Source organism: Neophocaena asiaeorientalis, unplaced genomic scaffold (assembly GCF_003031525.2).
Source record: "Neophocaena asiaeorientalis asiaeorientalis breed wild unplaced genomic scaffold, Neophocaena_asiaeorientalis_V1.1 scaffold1092, whole genome shotgun sequence".
NCBI lineage: Eukaryota > Metazoa > Chordata > Mammalia > Artiodactyla > Phocoenidae > Neophocaena > Neophocaena asiaeorientalis.
The window spans coordinates 32382-53500 of record NW_020171836.1 but is presented as its reverse complement, the minus strand read 5'-3'; the positions used below and the strand labels follow the sequence as shown (position 1 = coordinate 53500).

General features: G+C 43.1%; 2 protein-coding genes across 4 annotated transcripts in view; both read right to left on the bottom strand.

The window, feature by feature from the left end:
- Positions 1-20906, bottom strand: part of CUNH10orf120 (chromosome unknown C10orf120 homolog) — a 51073-nt gene extending 30167 nt beyond the window's left edge. For all 3 annotated transcript variants that reach the window (XM_024741652.1, XM_024741669.1, XM_024741673.1), the window contains exon 1: positions 20794-20906. The gene's annotated coding sequence lies outside the window, so the exon portion shown is untranslated. The remainder of the gene's footprint in view (positions 1-20793) is intronic.
- LOC112397439 (protein FAM24B-like) lies at positions 4121-5500 on the bottom strand. The gene is made up of 2 exons (XM_024741633.1): positions 5409-5500; positions 4121-4304 (listed from the first exon to the last, which is right to left on the bottom strand). The coding sequence occupies exons 1-2, from the start codon at positions 5498-5500 to the stop codon at positions 4121-4123; spliced, it is 276 nt and encodes a 91-aa protein (XP_024597401.1).
- Positions 20907-21119: the final 213 nt, after the last annotated feature.

The following is a 21119-nucleotide window of genomic DNA, read 5'->3' as shown; positions in this document are numbered from 1 at the left end:
GGTGGGATGAACTGCGAGATTGGGATTGACATATATACACTATTGATACTATGTATAAAATAGATAACTAATGAGAACCTACTGTATGGCACAGGGAACTCTACTCAGTGCTCTGTGGTGATCTAAATGGGAAGGCAATCCAAGAAAGAAGGGACATATGTATACATATAGCTGATTCACTTTGCTGTACAGTAGAAACTAACACAACATTGTAAAGCAACTATACTCCAATAAAAATTTTTTAGAAATATTCAGTAACAATATTTAAAATATGAGCCCTCAAGTCCAGGGTATCGTTCCCATCTTTGTCAATAAACAGCATGTGTGAGATGAGAATACAGTATTGTCAAGTCCCCCAGGGAGGAGGCAGGGTTTGGTGGGGCCTGGGAGTGAACCCCAAATTCCTGAGAGGTGAAAATCTGACAAGTGACCCAAGGAGGGACACTGCCTTTAAAGGGAGACATGTCAGTTTGATTACAAACATGCCCTTCACCAACAACTGTCTTGGTAAAAGTAAGTTTCCTGCTGATACACAGTGGAAGCTGACGATATGTGATTAACGGTCAATTTGATGAAGATGGCAATCTTTGTATCTAAAGTTAATTATCTCTCATGAGTAGCTTCATTCTCAATCACACGAAACAATGATTTTAGCATCTGGCATCTATTTCATGCAAGTGCTTCAGATGAAAAAGGGAATTTTTCCAAGTAACCAAGAGCTGCTAGAGTTTCCACTTTGAAAAGTTCATCTGCCCATTAACTGGTACCTATCCAAATCTTGTTGAGAAAGTGGGAGGGTAACAGTTTCCAAAATTAGCATCTTATGGCTTTTAGCAAATCCCTAATGTGAAAAGTGTTGACAATGAATGGACTGAATTTTTAAGAATAAATAAATAAGGGTCCAATGAACTTCCATTTCAGGTACTCTGGGTGTAGTTCAGTGGATGGGAGCCAGGAAGCTGCCCTTTCCAAAAGCACCCAGGTGATTCTTAGGAATGATGAAGTTTGCAAACCAAGGCCGCTGTTCAGCATCTTATGCCCCATGGATCAAAATGCACTTAACAGGGAAAAGCGTGCAACCCGGAAACTCCAATGGGTGCGGAAAAAAAACAGCCCAAGAGAAGCCTGCTCCCTCTAGCCAAAGGACCAGCAGCAAAGGGGCAGCCAGCCAATTCAGAAAACTTTTAGGCAATAACCTACCTGCTCTAAACACCATAGGTGAAACTATGCCCCACCCCCAGCCCAGGCAGCAAAGGTGAAGTAGGGAGCCTAGACTTCCACCTGCTCTCCGTGCCCCACACCCATCTCATCCCCTGTCCTCCCCTCCCTTCCCTTCCCCAGGGTGATGCCAGAAAAGGCAGAGTGAAGAGCTGGGACTTTCATCACCTCCAGGCAGCAAGGAGGGCCACCCTGCACCCCCGAGTCAGGTGGAGGCCAGGTGGGGAGCTTGGACTTCCAGCTCCACCCATCAGGTCTGAGGCACCCCTTTGAGTCTGCTAAGACTAAAGGAAAAACAACATTGATACATTATCCTATGCTGATAGTGCATTGTACAGCTCGATAGCTGCACTACAAAGGTTTCTTTATTCCTGGTTATATGATTTTACACTCTCTAGTGAGTCACAGTATTTGACAGTTTTCTTCGTATTACACTATGGCACCTGACGCACCTCTGAATACGCCCCTCGCACGGCCACCAGTGGATGTTTAGTCAGTTCCTGACAGAGGGATGACTGACGGGCCAGTGACCAGATAATTTTTCAGCACTGTTTTTAAATACTTAATTTGATTTGCCCATCCTAAGTAAGTTCTTAAGTGTTTTCACATTGGGTTAGAAAAGATCTTATTCGTTATATGAACGAATGCAGAGGAGATTCACCCGCATGGCCACTGGGGCAAGTATTTGGAAGATCTACATGGAAATATGAAGAAGAAAATGGGGGAAATCTGTTTTGATTTGGAGCTGGAATTCAATCAGGCCCCTAAGAACTTGTTCGCTGAGGGCAGAGATGCTGTTGTATCCATGGTGTATCCCCAGCATACTGTATACTCATACACAGGAGTAAAGAGAGGGCCTCTGGGCATCAGGAATGTGGCTGCCTGTTTGGCAGCCCCCAGCCACCAGGCTCAGAGAGGTTAAGAAACTTCTCCAGTGGCACTAGCCTGTGAAAGGCAGAGTTGGATTGGAACCAACTGTGTCCAGTTCTAAAGCCCCTGTGTTACACTCTGTCCGTACTGCCAACCAGAGGGGTTTGTCTCAAAGACCCCTTACTCCATCTTGCCTCCCTCAAGGACCCTGCGATGCCTGGACTTACGGCATATTCCCCACATTTGGAACACACTTGTGCAGGGCCTCCCAGATGCTGGGCACTGAGCTGCCCACTGGGTAGGGTTCAGAGGGAAATTGGACGTGCTCAGGGGCTTGCTGGCGACAAGAGAAAATAGAACTGCATTTGAACTCCTAAGAAGGGGCAGAAAGCAGTAGGTGCCAGGAGAGGGAGGAAGTGCTCCAGGAACTCAAGAAGGACGCGTCACGTCCAGCTGGAAGGCAGGTTCCAGGGAAGGTGCAGCCTTGAATTTGCCTCTTGAAACTCTTACTGAGATTGGGGACACTCACCCTCCATCGGGTTTCCCAGACATTCCAAGGGCTACTGTGTGAGAGCAGCTCCAGCTCCCACATCCTTCTGGCAAATTTCACGAGCACTAAAGCGCTGAATACTACCTCATCAGCCAAGCCCTCTGCTGAGGACTGAAACTCAGCCAGGAGGTGGCCTCTTCCAAATGCTTAGTCCTACCATTGTTCTCTCCCTGTTAGCCTAGAGATAGTAGCCGTTTCCATCATTATTTCCTGTTACCCTTTCCATCCCTTTTAGCACGTAACCAACCACCTGTTACGAGTCAATTCTTTACCTTGAGTAAAACACATGATGCTCACTAAGCAAGGGTTTTGTTAATGAAAGAATGAATTGCGGGGACTTCCTGGTGGCTCAGTGGTTAAGAATCTGCCTGCCAAGGCAGGGGACACGGGTTCAAGCCCTGGTCTGGGAAGATCCCACATGCCGCGGAGCAACTAAGTCCGTGAACCACAACTCCTGAGCCTGCACTCTCAAGCCCGCGAGCCACACCTACTGAGCCATAAAAGTAGCCCCTGCTCGCCGCAACTAGAGAAAGCCCACGCGCAGCAATGAAGACCCAGTGCAGCCAAAAAATAAATAAATAAAAATAAATTAAATATGTGCTATCAACATTTCAAAAATTTTTTTTAAAAAAATAAGAACAAATTGTGGTTACAAATGGAGAGTCTATGGTTAAAAGGGGGTTCCAGAGGCTCAGAGGAAAGAGCAGGAACAGAAGGGAGCAGACGAGCAGGAGTGACAAGGGGTGCACCCTCCTGCCTACTGCTGAGACCAGGAGGATCTGGGCTTCACCATTCAGTGGGAGGTTCCTGTTTGCAGTTAAAGACCCTGACAGCTGAGTCAGCAATAATCAGCGTTAAAGTGATCCCAAAAGAAGAAAAAAGTCTGCTTCTGAAGATTTGGAGGACAGCAGGAGGAGGAATCTCAGGTTTTTAAAATGTCCTTTTGACACCACAGAGCTCAACCCCATGGTTGCACATATCAGGCAACCTCAACCCAGAGGTAGCCCATCTGGCTGCTCTCCCTCTGGGATGAACGGAGTTTCCCTCCAGGGCAGTGTAACAGCTGCCCATGGTAGAGTAGCTGGATGAGAGTGAATGAAGCCCTTAGAAGGAGGAGGGCCGCCCGTGGGAAGTTTAGCAGGGTCTGAAACTAGAAACACTCTAAGGTCAATATTTTTTTTCTGGGGTTGGATATATAGGTGTATTTTCTACTCTAACTCTCCTTATATTGCAGTATAACTTTATAAGCTAGTTGCCCCAAGTCCCAAAGTGGGTACTACACAAATTTAAGTACTTTTATAACTAACAACAACAACACTGGAGGCAGAGAGGATTCTTTTCAATATTTCAGTTATTCAAAAGTACATAAATATGTTACATAGCACATGATATAATGTAAATGGTATAAAACTTGACTTGAATAATAAAAACATTCTACTAATAAAGAAATATTGCTCACAAAGATATTTGTGCCCACCCAAGTCAGAGTCCCTCGTTTGTATCACAGAAGCACGGTGGCAGGGCATCAAAGCCAGCATACAAGTTACATTCATCACAGCATTGGAGGTTGGGATAAGACCCAGTGGTGATGGCCGCAGTGACCTTGTCCTGGGTGACCATGGCTGGATTATCTTTTAAGGCTGAAGAACTAGGTACCTTTGGAACTCTTAAGAAAAGACATACACAGAGCATAGGATTAGAATTTTTCTTCTCAGTCCATTTGTTACAACTTGTCAGAGGTATCTCAGAACCTTAGGACTGGAGCCAATGAAACACATGACACCAGCCCAAGACTAAAGTGCTCTGCCCCCATCCCACGTTCCTGTCTAATCCCTTTCTCTCCTAACTAAGATTGCCAGAAATGTAAAATCAGGTTACAGCAAATAAGGGAGTGTGAATTGCAAGTGTGGGTCACGAGATGGTCACTGCAAGTCCTCCAAGTGCAGAGCATGACAGGTGCCAAAGTCAGCCGTCCCCTGGGTGCTGGGATTCACCTTCCAGCACACAGGCCTAAGTTCCCTAGAATGGGAAAACCACTGCTTTTTTGTTTGTTTTTTCTCTCCATTATTAGATAAGGAATCTGAGACATGGAGAAACACAGTGCCTTGATCAAACACATACAAGCAGAGGAGGAGCTGTAAATAAAAGGCAGGTCATTGAAAGCTTGATGCAGGACTCTGTTCAACAACTTACGCTGCCTCCTTGGAACGTTAATGAATGGGAACACCACTGCTTCTGGCAACCAATCTCTCCCATATTTGAAGGTTCCTTTCCCCAAAATCTAATGCTCACTTTTCTGATCTACACTCCCTTGTTAGGCAAACCCCAGGATCTTCACATAACTCAGCTTCCCCCAAGTCCTATAGGCCCACCTCACTGTCCCCAAGGCCAAGGACACACTGAGAGCTCCCCAACTCAGGCAAGAGAAGATCAACTCAGCCCGTCCTCTGAGTGAACGCAGGCAGAGAGACGCATTCACACAGTCTTCAGCCTGCAGTGTGTGGAATTAGCCAGCTGAGGTGAGGCCAAGTAACAGCAAAGCAGCACAGAGCCACCTGGCTGAGAACATTCTACTTATGAGCTCAGAGCCCCAAACAGGAAGGCGAAGAAACCAAGATTCTACACGCACTGCCTTTGTCGTCTCAAACCCTCCCGCTGTTCCTGACCTCACCCGGGGTGCGGCCATGGGGCAAGGCATGACCCTACTCAAGCACAGAACCGCAGGATCCCATCTGAGGGAGTGTTAGCCACTCTTACCCACATCACTCACTTCAATGCGTTGGCTACTTTGTAGTAAAGACAGATGACAGCAGCCATCAGCACAAGCACAGCCAAAAGGATACCACCACCAATGCAGAACATAATTATCGTGTTAACTTGGGAAGCTTCACCTAGGCAGAGAAGTGCAGGCAAGCAGTGAATGTGGCTTCCCTCCCCACAGCCACCTAGCAACCTCAATATGCTTCCTTCAGTGGAGGAAGAATGAACCCAAACCACAGATCCTTATGCGTGTAAAACACAAATGAGTCTTCCCGGGGGGGGCCCAGGACCCTAAGCTGGCCCAGAGATGGGGGAAAGGGTTCATTTCTAAATGAGATGGGACTGAAATGCAAAGTCCAGAGAGAAGGAAGGAAAGAAAGTGGGAAGAATCTTTTTCTCTCTTTCACATGCAGTAAAGTGCAGCTGTAAATAACCAGCCTGCACTCGAGCAAATGGTTTTATTCCCAAACACCTGGGCCTCCTGAAATAAGTTCCCTTTCAGAGTCAGAATTAAACTCTTCCCTGTACATCAGGCTTAAAAATCTTCTATGGCAATTATTAAGGGAATGACTTTTTTTAAATGTTATGTTCAGAAATACTAAGAATATACTAATCTATTTTGTGATATGTGTTTCAGGAAAAGGAAGCTTTCAATTCTCCCTCTGACAACTGCCATTTTTCCTCCTAAATGCTAAATCTTTCCAGGAAGCCCCATTTGTGTGGAATAAGCAATTTGTTTAATCTGACTCCCTGAAACTGGGGAAAAGTGAGCCAGAAGAGAGGAATAAACAATCCAACTGCCAAAGCATACTTACCAGTATCTAAGTCGCCAAAGCTGTATACATGCTGACAGTTTAAAAAAATCACAATTAAAATCAACTTTAGGGAACAGTACATCTTATCAGGAATTTCTCAAACCCTTAATTTGAGAAAGAAGATTCTAATTATCCTTGTTAGGAGTAATTGAGATATAAGTTTGAAGAGCTCGCTTTTAGAAGCACACTCTCCACCAGTGCGACCAGAATGGACAACCACTGTCCAGCTCCAACTTATATGCCTATCAGGCCTTAGGCTGTGTGACATCAATGCTTTGGACACCAGCTCTCTTTCATGGAGTTCTGAATTCCATTCCATGTTCAGATATATTTTAGCACCAATGGAAATGTGAATGCCCAAATACTATTTTAAATCATTTAATTTCAATCTCACCTTTTCAGGTTTTGTTTCTCTCAGAGGACCATTTAAGGTTTGACTGTTAATCAAAAGCAAATTTGGGGGGGGAAAAAAAGCAAATTTGGGATTTCAACAAAATAAAAAGACAGTTATGTGGGGAGGCTAATATCTAAAAATACTCATATTTAAAAGTACAGTCATAGAAGGCTGGTTAGACTTTATGTTTTAGTAACACAATGAAATAGTATGTACTTGTAGCTTTGAACAGGATTTGGATATAGGTTCATTGACTTCAGAATATTATCATAATTTATAGTTAAGACAAAAAGATAGGATATCTGTTTTAAATCGGGTTTCTGTGATTTCAAGGTACTCACACCAGCAAAGCTGGTTCCATTAAATGAGGGAATTACTTTAACTACAAAGGGTTATTCCTTGCTGCTCTGGCCAAACCCTGGGTGAGGTTACAAACTGCAGGGGAGATATAACCCAAAATGGTGGCATAAGATCTCTGAAAATTCTCTTCTCTGTAAAAGCAATGAAAAATCTGGCAAAAAAAGAAATTGTCAGAATCAGGTTTTTCTGACTCTGGATACTAACTATAAGCTTTCAGCAGCTCAGGAAACATTTATTTAAGAACAACTGAATCTCAGTATTGAACAGCATGCTTTGTGGCACTGTTCCATCATCCACTCTCCAGCTCCATGGTAGCCTTATTTTCAACAGCCTAGATTCCAACGCAGTCACCAGAGGGAGCAGAATAGAGGTAGAGCCCTTTCAGAGTCTCATTCCCAAAGAACTGTCATTATCTGACTCATCTGCTGGTTTTCTGGAAGACGTCACTTGCTTGCAAAGCTATCTGCATTTGACCTAACTTGGAGTCCACTCAGTGCAAAAAAAGTCTTCTCCTCACAGAACTTTTGGCAAAACTTTTGACAAAATGTTTTAACTTCCTGGCTCTCTGAGGCATTGGATTATTTGCGGCAACTGACAGACTAGTCAAAAAGCTTAAAGGAAAAGCTGGTAAATTAGATGTCCATAGGGGTTCTGAACAGCTCTGACATATCCGTAGGAGTCTAGAAGTCCACGCACATGTATAGAGCCGTGTGCATGCAGGGCTGTGAGCACGCTCAAGAAAGACATGAGATGGCCCTATGCATTCAACCCCGGCTGACCGTGAAGCTTTTCCCAAGCAGGAAGTGAAGGCAAAGGCAGAGTTTTCAACTGCTTGGCTGATACTGTTGAAGACATGCCCCAGTAGGCACACAGAGCCCCTCATGAAAGACTGGGAGGTATACTGGTTCCAGGCATTTAAGGTAATCTTAAATGCTTAGTAGCCAATCATTAGCTGACTCCTAAGCTAATCAGTAGAGACTTCAGTGTCCACACACAATAAAGAATACAGACTTTACAATGAATTAGTTGAGAAAAGTCACTAAACAAACAACAACAACAAACCTTGGAGAATGGGGAGAACCTGATTTCTAGAGTTGCCATGTTATATTACTTTTTCTTGCTTTTTTTTGGCCATGGTGTGTGGCTTGCAGGATCTCAGTTCCCCAACCAGGGACTGAACCCAGGCTATGATAGTGAAAGCCTGGAATCCTAACCACTAGGCCACCAGGGAACTCTTTATTATCTATATTATTTTAAATGTGCAGTTCTCAACAAAAGAATGTAAGATATGCAAAGGAACAAGAAAGTATGGCCCATAAAAAGGGGGAGGAGGGAAGCAATCAATAAAAGCTTTCCCTGGGGGAGGGGGATAAATTGGGAGATTGGGACTGATATATACACACTACCTTATATAAAATAGATAACTAATAAGAACCTGTGGTATAGCACAGGGAACTCTACTCAATACTCTGTAATGGCCTATATGGGAAAAGAATCTAAAAAAGAGTGGATATATGTATATGTATAACTGATTCACTTTGCTGCACACCTGAAACACAACACTGTACATCAACTATACTCCAATAAAAATTTAAAAAAAAAACTTTCCCTGAAGAAGCCCAGACGTTGGCTCTACTAGACAAAGACTTTAAATCAGCTATTTTAAACATGTCCAAAGTAAACCAAAGTAAAACTTTTTATTTTAATATTAATTAATTTATTTGGCTGCACTGGGTCTTAGTTGCGGCACACGGGATCTTCATTGCCGCGTGCAGGATCTTTTAGTTGTAGCATGTGGGCTCTTAGTTGAGGCATGTGGGATCTGATTCCCTGACCAGGGATCGAACCCAGGAGCCCTGCATTGGGGGCGTGGAATCTTAACCACTGGACAACCAGGGAAATCCCCAAAGTAAACCACTTCTAAAGAACTAAAGGAAAGTATGAGAATAATGTCTCCAATAGAGAATATCAATAGAGAGAGAAATTATTTTTTAAAAGAACCAAATGGAAATTCTGGAGTTGGAAAGTACAATAACTGAAAAAAAAAAAAATCACTGGAGGGGCTTAACAATAGATTTGAACAGGGAGAAGAAAGTGAAGACAGGTCAATTGAGATTATCCAGTCTAAGGAACCGAAAGAAAAAATAAATAAAAATAATCATGGACCTTCCAATTTCCATTCCAAAATGTAAACAGCTCAGGAACTGTCATCCTCAAAACAAGAAAAAAAAAATGGAACAAATTGAAAATCAACAAGTCTTCTTAAGTTAACAAGAGGATTGAAGTCACATGGAAAATAGCCACCCCCAAAAGTTAAGAGACAGGTGAATACAGAGAATCATGGCATACAGTACACCAGGAGAAGAAGTCACTGCTGGAGCCAGCAATGGGTAGGAACAATTAAATAGTAATTGATGAATTACTGAATGAGGACTAGCTTAAGAGAGAAAACAAACAAAACAAAAAACAAAACAAAAACAACAAAACAAAACCAAAAACCTCCTGGAGGCTCAGTTTTGTTTTGTTTTGTTTTTGGTGGTGGGGGGCACACTTTCATGATTTAACGTTACCTCTAGGAACTCAATTAGGTTCTTATGGTAAAGACTGAAGAAAAAACCCCTCGTGCTTTGGTCTCCAATGACACCACATTGGAGGTGGCTTTATTACTGCTGGGAGATAAAGTCTTGAATTTCCACTAGGCTTCTTCTGGTATCACTGCATCAGTTAGGTGGAACAGCGCCTCATCTGCACCAGATGAGGGCGGAAGTCCAGACTTCCCAAGGTCTCCACTGACACCACAGGGGCTGGGAAGGGATGCAGGTCTCAGCTCTACTCAGGCTTCTCGGGCACTAACCTGGAGAGAGGGGGTTGGGACACCTCTTTAGAGCCTGGTGATAATGGAAGTCTAGTTTCTGCATGTAGTCTCTGCTGTGGGGGACAGAAAGGGGAGGAGAAGTGAGACCAGTTTTTTCTGTGGCATTTGGCTGGAACACAGCAGTTATTTCCTTCTTTCTAGGCTGCCTGTTTCCTGGTCCTTTGGCTAGAAACAGCAGGTTTTTGTTGGGCTTTTTTTGTCTGCACCCACTGGTGTTTCCAGGTTGCCAGCTTCTTCGGCTCCAAGTCTGGAAATATGAAGCAAAAACAAAATCCAGGGGACTCACCACCATGTTTCCTTGGATCTCAAGGTTACTAAGCTTGTCTGTTTTCGTCTCTCCATCTGTCAGAGTCTTATGTTTGTTTTATATGTTCAGGGTTTTTAGTTGCAGTTAGTGGGAAGCATAAGGAAAGGTACATCTACTCCATCTTACCAGAAGCAGAAGTCTCTCATGTGGGAAACTTTGACATCAACCCTCTACTTAATGACCAAAGCCACTGTGCCAATCCCGCTTGTCCGACCCTGAGTGAATGCCTCCTTAAATCGTGCACCCCAGGCACCTCACGTGTGTCATCCTAGACTGGGCCCTGTCATCTCATCATAGCTTATCTTTCCAGCCTCATTCCCCACTGCATTTCCCCACACCCAATGGATTTTCATGCCTGAGTTTTGGCTAGATGGCTCTCCAGTCTCTCTCCTCCTCTATCAGCTGAAATACTAATCCTGCAAAGCTTCACTAAAATGCCATCTCATCTGTAAACTTTTCACTGATTCCCATCTGCCCCCCACCCCATGTTAATTGCTCCTTTCCCTCTGTATCATGACCTTTGTTTGTACCGCTCTGAAAATTTGACTTCTGTTTGCCTTAAGGTTTTCCAGCTCCTGCTTTAACTCTGAACAGACATTTGTCTTGAGTAAAGGAACCTACTATGCTCACACTCACTGAACCCAGTACTTTGAGTTAAATTAACTGTGGGTTTCCTTCGACTTTTTATCTCACTCAAAAATGTTTTATTTTTCCAAGTTTCTTTTCTATTCCTTCCTATTGAAGCAGTAACGATTCTGAGGGACACAGTCTTGAATATGGTAAGTCACGATTAAGGAGGCAGGCTATGTTGACTTTCTTTACAGAGCTGACCACTTCATCTCTTGGTTTCCTTCTATTCCTGTAGTTACTTGACTGTTGAGTTACTTGATGACTCTGTACGTTTAAAGTGTGTTTTTGCAAGGTGTAAGTTTCATGAGGAACGAACTCTGGATCCCCAAGTATCAAAAAGAGAGCCTAGAATCCATTAGGTGCTAGCACATGTCATGGACGATGACTCAAATATGAATTTTATCAATCTGGTAACACCTTTCCCCACCTGAGCCTCTAAATTCAGACAGAGCAATAAATTCAGACATAGCAGTAAGCCCTGACCAGTATTAGTTCATTTATTGATAAGGATATTTCACATTGTGTTACCAACATTAAACTATTGGCCTGACCATTTCTAACGTGTTTTAGTAACAGCTTTCTAGAGATGACTAGGAGGAAATAACTAAAACCTCTGTTTGGCAGATGAGGAAACTGAAGCTCAGAGAACAAATGACTCCCTTGGATCACTTAGCAAGTCACTGGCAGGACAGGAACTAGGGCCTGGTTCTGTCATCTTTCCCTCCAGCCCCTGTCCTCCCAGGTCCAACACCTTTCCAGCCCCCTGCCTTCTGAAACGGTTTGAAATGATATGTTGTTTCCTATTTCCAGTCCCCCCAAGTCTATTATCCAGAGTCTTTGATTTTGACTCTGAGCTGAAAGATGGGCAAAGAGATCCAGCTGCATTTCATTTAGGGAAAGGGGCTGGTTATTATCATTATGTTTTCAACCTAAGAGCTATCTCATTGGCAATTCACATGGCATGACTAGTCAAGAGTACTCGGACTGATGGGGACCAGGGGCCGTGTGTTCCAGATGACAAAAGGTAAGCAGTAGCTGTATTCAGAATCAGTGAGCTGAACGCTGTGATGTGATTACAGGGGCTTGTTTTCTCTCTGTGGGAAATTCTTTGTAATTCACACTCAAGGCCTTTTACCCAGGTCAGTTATTTTGCCAAGTGCCCATCCTGTGACTAACACCTGGGTCAGTTGGTTGCACACCCTCATACCTGCAAATTGTATCTACGGTGGCAGAAAGCAGCCCAGATGCCAGTCTACTGGGAGTAACCCTGTGAGGCCCCCTTACTTGGCCCACGTCCCAGCTCTGTGCCCCTTCCACAGCTCCTTCTGCTCTGCTCCTGGGATTCTCAGCTTTACCTTCAGACACCTGCGTGGCTGAGGGCCTTGCTCATGCCGCATCATCCTGTCCACAAACAAGATGACGGTTATATTAATGAGCAATGGAGGAGTCCAAGACCAGGGAGTTTTGGGTGCAACATATTTTTCCATGAGGTAAAAATGAACTCGTGTAGATTTTTCCATTCAATTTTTTGTTTAATTCATTTTAATTTAGCTTAAGGAAAAATGTTTATTGAACTACTACTATGTGTCAACACTGTTTTAAGATGGGGATAACAGTAGTGCCAAAAAAAAATCAGCAGCCTTCTCCCTGTATCTTCATGTGTTCCTTTCTCTGTGTTTGTGCCAATCTCTTCTTATAAGAACACCAGTCTTATTGGATTATGGCCCACCCTAATGCCCTTATTTTAACTCGATTACCTCTTTAAAGGCCCAATTTTCAAATACATAATATTCTGAGATACTGGGGGTGAGGACTTCAACAAATGAATTGGGAGAGAGGGAGCACAATTCAGCCCCAAACAGATATTTTCATGGGTAATTGACCTCCTTTATCATTTGAAATCCAAAGCTGTTGTCAGGTGAAGTAACTCTTCTTGCATGGCTACCCTGAGACTCTTGCAATTCCCTTGCCCAGGTTAATACCTGAGAGGTAAATCATTTAAATAGGCCATTTTCATCCAAATATGGGTAAAGCAAGACTTAGCGTCTCCCCAGTTCCCACATCACCACTTTCACATTCTTAAAGATAGTTCCATGCCACGTATTAGACAATTAACCCAGAATTTTAGTTTTCTGCTCATTCTGACAGGGTCTCTCCAAATGCCCTCCGAAGACACATTTCCAAGGTGGTTTTGAGGAAAAACCACAAGCGTGGACAAACCTGAATTCTTATCCTACCTTAGTCACTCTATAACTTTAGCTAAGTGACTTAACATCACTTGACTTCAGTTTTCTAGTCTGTAAAATGGGGATATCACAGCCTACTTCATACTATGGCATGATGGTATTCTGGACATGAAGCACCTGGCACAGGCTTGGCATACAAGAGGTGCCCAGTAAATGCTAAATCTCAATTTCCTCTTCCCTTGTTCTTCCCATGCTCTGATCTCTCTCCTCTACTTAAAACAGCAAAAATATTTTGTACTGCCCCTAATAACATCACCATTCCAGAATATTTGGAAGCCCCTCTTCTCTTTTATTTCCTAGTTTGAGAGTCAAATGGAGGTCACTTCAATAACATTTAATTAAGATAATAATATAGTGGTTCTCAAAGTGTGCCTGAGGCCAGCAGCATCAGGAGCCGTATCTGGAACTTGTTAGACATGCAAGTTCTCAGGCCTCAGCTCAGAACTTCTGAGTCAGAAACTCTGTAGTGGGACCCAGCCATCTGTGTTTCATCAAGCCCTCTAGCTCACTGGAATGCAAGCTTATTTAAAGAACCACTGATCTATGTTTAAGAACATGGACCCTGGAGCCAAGAGTGCTAAGATTTGATTCCTCTTCCACTTTTCATTACTATGTAACTGTGTCTTAAGTGACTTCTCTGGTCATCAATTTCCACATCTACTGAATTGTAAGACTTGTAAGACTCCCTATCCAATAAACCATTAATGTCTCTGTGTCGCTGTCTCCGGGCTCTTTCTTCAGTCTCTCGGCTGGGCAATTACAAGGTCTGCAGGTCTGGAGGGCACAGCCTAACAACCACGCAGCTAATGTTGAAGTGTACTTATGTCCTCACAAAGTAAGCCACCAAAATTGATTTCTCCTTCCTGGAGCCCTTGGGGAGAAAAGCATTTATGATTTCTCTATGTAAAGAAAGATGAGTTTGGGACTTCCCTGGCGGTCCAGTGGTTAAGATCCCACATGCCGCACAGCCAAAGGGAAAAAAAAAAAAAGAAGAAGAAAAGATGAATTTACTAGAAGATTCTTTAACTGCATTAAAAAAAAAACTGTAATGAAACCTAACTTGTGATTTGTAATCACCACATATAAAAAAACAATCATTTTCTTTTATTTTTACTTTTGGGCCGCACCACGTGGCATGTGGGATCCTAGTTCCCCGACCAGGGATCAAACCCGTGCCCCCTGCCTTGGAAACATGGAATCTTATCTACTGGACCACCAGGGAAGTCCCCCCATTTTATTTTTCTTTCTTATTTTTGGCTGAAGGGTAATGCCTTGAAGATAAGGGCTTTTAAATTATTTACTTACTTAAAATCAACTCTTATCATAAGAGCAATACATGTCTGCTACAGAAAAATAAGAAAGCAAAGACAATTAAAAGAAAAAAATTCCGTAATCCTCCGTGGAGCAGCTGGGCCCGTGGGCCATGGCCACTGAACCTGCGCGTTTGGAGCCTGTGCTCCGCAGCGGGACAGGCCACAGCAGTGAGAGGCCGGCGTACTGCAAAAAAACAAAAAGAATTAACTTTGGAGTAATCCTTTGTATGGGTTGTATGGGTTTACAAATGTGTGTTCTCTTTAATGTTTTACAATAATGAGCATGCCATAATTAACACTTTGATACACAAGTTTATGCATATATCTGATTATTTCATGAAGATAAATTCTTAGAACTAGAATTACCAGGTCAAGTTCCACATATTTATATAGTGTCGAACTGCTCTGAAGAAATGTGGTACTAACATAATCTTCCACTTAAGAGTGTATAACAGAAAATGTTTCTCCATATTATGTCCAGCAGTGGATAATTTAGTTTTAAAATTTCTGGCTGTGGCCTTTTGAAAGGAGAACTTAACTGATTTCATTTGAAACCCTGGTTAAATTTTTTTTTCCCTCAGCCTCAGTCAAATTCATCTGTCAAACATGGTAAAATGAAAAGGGGCAAAGGGACAAGGCTTCTTAATGCCTCCATCACGGCAAATGGCTTGGCAGCTCTGAGGGCCAACAGTCTTATAATTCTGGTCTCTCACACCATCTGATGAATAAGTTTGCTGCTGGCCTCCAGGGATACATATCAATTCCAGCCATATACAGATGTATGTGAGAATACCGTAGCTGTATGACTGGTTTATTATCAGCAATTCCCAAAAAGGGAGTGTTCCCTTTACCCCACTCGTTCACAGAAGGTTTACAGAGAGTACTATAACTAAAGCCCTTCACTGGGGTATCTCAATACACAGCACAGAGTAGGCATTGAGTAATTAATTACTCGTGGAATTGATAAGGCTGCTTTGCATTTCTGTTTGTTAAGATCATAAATGAGTTGATTAAACCTTCTCTGCTCTTCCCCCAAAATGCAAATTCTTAAGAGTCAAAGGACTGACCTGGATGAAGGTAAGTAGCAGGGCACTGTCACACACTCATAAGACAGGGGGAGACCCGACTGATTCTGCTGGTAAAGATAAAACAATCCACTTCTAGATTCAGACAGTTTATTATTTACAGAGACAGTGAAAGATGTGCCAAATCCCTGTTCCACACTCCAAAAAGGATGAGACCAAAGCAAGAGAGGCTGGATGCCTGCAGTGCAAGTTGTGGAGTATTTCGATGCTGAGGAGTCAGTTCTAGCCTGTAGCTAAGTGGTTCTATATTCTGAAGTTTTATTTTGGAGGGGGGAAAGGGGCAGGGAGGGGGCAAGGCAGAAAGCCTCAGAACTCATCAGAATCCAGAGACAATGAGAAACTGTCTCACGACAACCTCCCAGAGGAGAGAAGGAAGTGACAGAAGGTCCTATAACGATTCCTTACAAGCCTCTCATCGTCTCTTGATCTAGGAGGAATACAAAGCATTCTGCCAAAACTCAGAATAGCCTTTGCTTGCATGGCCTATGTGGAAAGGTGCAAGGATGCCAAGACACAATGACAGTGGGATTCTTTTCTTAATTTCTCTTTAATAGTACAAATTGTAATAGTACAAAGTTAACAGTACAGAATAGTAAAAATTCTTTTTAGTACAAATTCCATTTGTAAGTACAAGCCCACTGTTTAGTATGGTCCATGAGCTAAGAATGGTTGAGCTAAAATTCAAAATAATATTTCATGACATGGAAATTACATGAAATTCAAATGTCAGTGTCCATAAAGATTTTGGAACATGGTGATACTCGTTTGTTCAGAAGTTGTCTATTTTTGCTTTCATGCTACAACAGCAGAATTGAGTAGTGTCAACAGAAAGTGGCCCACAAAGCTTAAAAGATTATCTGGCCCTTTAAAAAGTTGGCTAATCCCTATCTAGCACCAGATATATCTTCTCAAATTGCTACACCTCCTCCTTTAATTTCTATTCAACCTGTTCTTTTGTCGTGATTTTAAACCAGCTGTCTCATATATACACTACTATGTATAAAATAGATAAATAATGAGAACCTACTGTATAGCACAGGGAACTCTACTCAAGGCTCTGTGGTGACCTAAATGGGAAGGAAATCTAAAAAAGAGGGGATATGTCCATATGTATACGTATAACTGATTCACTTTGCTGTACAGCAGAAACTAGCACAACACTGTAAAGCAAACATACTCCAATAAAAACTAAAAAAATTAAAAACCAGCTTCATATACATATGAAAAAATAAATAAATAAACCAGCTGTCTCAAGTCCCAAAGTGGATAATATAAAAACTTTTTAAATAAAAAAGTAAAAGAAACGTCACCAGAAAAGGAAACAAGAGCAAAGAAATTTTTTCCATAATTGCATATTTACTGAAAAAGACATCAGAGGTAATGTAAATATGACCTTCTAAAGCAAATGAAGAAATAAGAATATACTTTAACTGAAATTCTAAAAAATTTTACTAAAAAGAAATTAAATGTAAACCATAAAGATATTATGAAGATACCTGTTCCCAGCATTTCCAGGTTAGACTCCTTCACTTTGGTCACAGAAGCATGTCAGGAGGTAATGGAGCCTGGCGTAGACAGGACATCCTTCACACAAATGAATTGTGGCAGGGGTGGCACAAGGGAGTTCACCTGTATTTGGTGAACTGCCACAATATTATTCTCTAAGGCTACATAACAAGTATCTAACAACTAAAGGGTTAGGAGATATCAGATTTTTCAGGATTATCTTCTTCCAAACTCTGTTATATGCCTTTTGTGTCAAAGTCATTGCTTTCAATATTTTTCTTCAATGCTCTAAAGATATATTTTTTAAAATTAGATTTGTGGAGTTTTTTCTAAGTCCATTTGTTACATTCATCGGGGGGTTCTGTCTGGAAGTTTTCTACTGAGGCAAATCATACCATGTGACCTCTCTCAATTCCTATCCAATCCCTTCCTCCCCTAACTGTTTTACAAAATGCAATGAGGCTAAAATAAATCAAGGAGAACAAACTGCAAACTTGTCACCATATTGCCACTTTCTGACCTCGTCAGTGACTAATCAACTAGACCTTAAAGGCTTAAAAGGTGCCTATATTCTACCATACCCTAAGATAGTGGTGGGAAGATGGACAGTAATAGAAGCTCTTAATCTTTCTGTGTCATGGAGAAACTTAGTCTGGTGAATCCTATGGACCCTTTCAGAATAATACATTTAAGTATTTAAATACATAGGATTACAAATGAAATCAAGCAAATTGAAATCATCACAAAATATTTTAAAAACCAAATGTATAATATAGTAGTATATGTGCTTCTTTACAATTAGATTCAATGCCCAGAATACTGACGGGTCTAATAACTACCACACACAAATCATGGCATTGTAGAGTTCATTATATAACTATATGTATTTGTCAAAAGGCAAAGAATTATACACTAAAATTTGTGACTCTTTATGTTGACTATACCTTAATGAAGCTGACTTATAAAAATAAAAATTTACAGTGGTAGTCTAATAACTATAAGTTTGAGGTTTTGATAAAATTTTGAGACAGCTCTAAGAATACTGTGGTGTGAAAACGTCATTTATTTTAGTGACAAGGCGATAGGTGTTTCCAAGTCTACTAATTCTACTGTGGCTAGTTTTACTAATCATTAAACTGTTACATTTCAGTAGGAGGTTAACAAAATAAAAGATGAGAATATCTTTCCCAATTTGGGTTGATGGCCCCCATGAAATATATACACGGAATGTATACACACAGGACACAGAAGGTAGTGAAACTAGAGAGTAGTGAGACTACTTGCAGAGCAGAGATAAACAGAGTATCTGTGGACATAGCTGAGGATAAGCAGCCCTTAGGAATCAGAAGGGTCTGCATGCCATAGTCACGCCTCCTGCTTACTTACTCTCACGAGGACATCCAGTCCTCAACTTGTATACAGCCAGCCCAAGAATTCTCCAACAGTAAAGAACCAAGGGAAGTTACACGGGTCTACTTCCAAGCTCCCAAGTTCTTCATGGGCATGACATTCCCCTGTATCACAGGTGCTAGCTTTGCCATGGCAACACCAAGCATGCTGCCAAACACCTGGCTACAACTAGGAATGGATCCTCCTGGTTCAGTCTAGGACCATATCCTTCCCCCAAACCCCAATGTCCCATAGTCCAGTAAGGAGTCAGTGGAAACAATGGGCATAAAAGTGACGCGGGGGTGTTGGGCCAACAAGGAAGGGCTTCTATTGTTATCCCTATCAATTCCATACAAAAACCCTCTACCAGGTGTAAAATACTTCCTAATTTCCATAAGTATACACACGGTAGGAAACACAAATGTGAGAATTATTTTATAAAGTCCCAAACCACAAGAGAATTATAGTATCTAAAAAGTGTAGTTCAGAGGAATTAGTGATTAATTCTGTAGCACAGTGGAGGTCTGTACTTGCTTTTGATCATGAACAGAATTTTCCCTGCTATCCAAAAGGAAAAGCATTGCAGACAGAGGGAAAAGCATGTGCAAAGGTGGAGGAGAATGGGAGGCAGGCAGGAGTAAGAGTACCAAAGGCTTTGTATGCCATGCTAATGAGTGACGTGACTCAGTCTGGCGCAGCAAACACCAGAAGGATCAGAGGGCAATGCAGAGGATGAAATGGAGGTAATTAAAATGAAGGTTCGGGAATTTCCTGGCAGTCCTGTGATTAGGACTCCCCGCCCGGGTTCGAGCCCTGGTCGGGGAACTAAGGTCCTGCAAGCCGTGTGGTGCGGCCAAAAAAAAAAAAAAGGCTAAAAGACCAATAAAGAAAATCCTGGAACTTTTCAGCTGAAAGTCAGTGCTGGAAAACAGAAAAGGCAGAGATGGAGAAAAAGAGGAAAGTTTTCCTTAAAAAAAAAAAAAAAGGAAGGGGGAAATCAAGACAGTGATTTATTGGATATATGGGAATAAAACAGGGGGGACCACAGAAGTCTTTAGTTTTCTGACCTATGGTCTTTCAGCTTTATTTAAGGAAGCCAAGATCCAGTTGTTAATATTGACCTTGCGCATAAATTGCAGATTGGTATTTCTGAAGAAGAGCCAGTTTTCCTTCAGGCTGTGCAAACAGTCTAACATGGATCAAAGTTACCTTACGACCACAAGAGGCAGGACATACATGACAAATACACTGCTTACCGTTAAGTCTGGGGGACTAATCTTTGCAATCATTAAAACCAGAACATTTACAGTTAAGGACTTTTAACTTTATAAATTCTGTACCTATCAAATCTGTGGTAGGTTTCTCTTTCAATCTTCCTAAGTCCATCTAACAAACACTCTGGATAATTACTTATAGAAAAATACATTAATAATTTTTCTAGCACCACTCCACAAGTACGTACAAAGAAGGCCAAAGAGCACTGCATTCTCATTAGGTAAATATCCCAACATAACAACTGAGATGAAAACTTAAGAAAAAGAAAATAAATATTACTTTGCCCAGAAAACCCATAGCAGGAAGTACTAAGACAAAATTAATGTGAGGAAAGATTTCTTTTTCTTTCTTTCTTTCTTTTTTCTTTTTTTGGCCACGCCACACGGCTTCTGGGATCTTAGTGCCCCGGCCCGGGATGGAACCCAGGCCACCGCAGTGAAAGCACCGAGTTCTAACCACTGGACAGCCAGGGAATTGCCGTAGCAAAGTTCGATGTCTATTTCCTACACAGAACACCACCAGAACTACAGAAGTGACGGGCCAAATTTGCAGAATGCTGACATTACAATTGTATTTTACTCTACTTCGCACTTCTTCACAAGGTGCGGTTGAAAGGGGGAGAAAGGCATCATAGGCCTTCCTATCCCGGGGGCATCTGGAAAGAGCCACCCACTCCCACTTCCCCGGACCCAAAGCTTCAGGGTCTTTCAGCTCCAGCTCGCATTCTGCTCCACCGCAGACCCGAGGCCGCCGTCCTGCTCGCTCTTCCCGGGGCCGGGAGAGCAGACCCCAACCCCCTTCGGGCCCAGGCCTTTCTCCACCTTCCACCCGGCCCGGGGGACACGAGGGCGGCCCGGGCCACCTGACACGGCGAAGCGCCAGAGCCATACACCTTCCTCAGACGCCACTCGCCCCGGCCCCACACCAAGGGCGACACCGTCCCAACCTCCTCCTCAGCTAAAGCCGAACGACCGGCACCCACCTGACACCCTCGGAGGAGAGAGCGCGTGTGCGGAGCGGGCTGAGGACTTTCTGAAAAGGCGACGCCACTGCCCGGCCGCCGCGTCCCCAGCCCCCCGCACCCCACCGCAGTCCGCGGAAAGGCTCGGCAGTCCGCGGAAAGGCTCGGCGTCCGCGACACAGACAGCAAGGGTCGGGACGAGGTCCTTCAGGTCTCGAGAGCCACGACATCACACCTACCTCACGACGTACTCTTCTCACCGGACCGACCCTGCGGGTAGGTCCAGCCACCGGCATCCACACATCTCCGGGTCCAACGTCAAACTACCAGTGGGTTCCCTCGCGCACCGCATCGCGCCTGCGCACAGCCCAGCAGCTGGACCAGGCTGTCAGTGCGCATGCGCCGGACTCCAGCTCTCCCCCCACACCCCGCAGATTTTGAACCCTCCGCCCAAACCGGCCGGCGCGCGCATGCGGGTTTACGGTAGCTGGTCTACCCCCACCCCAAAGAGAAGCTGCGGCTCTGGGGTTTGCAGCCGGACGAGGCGGAAGTCGCTCTGTTCCTT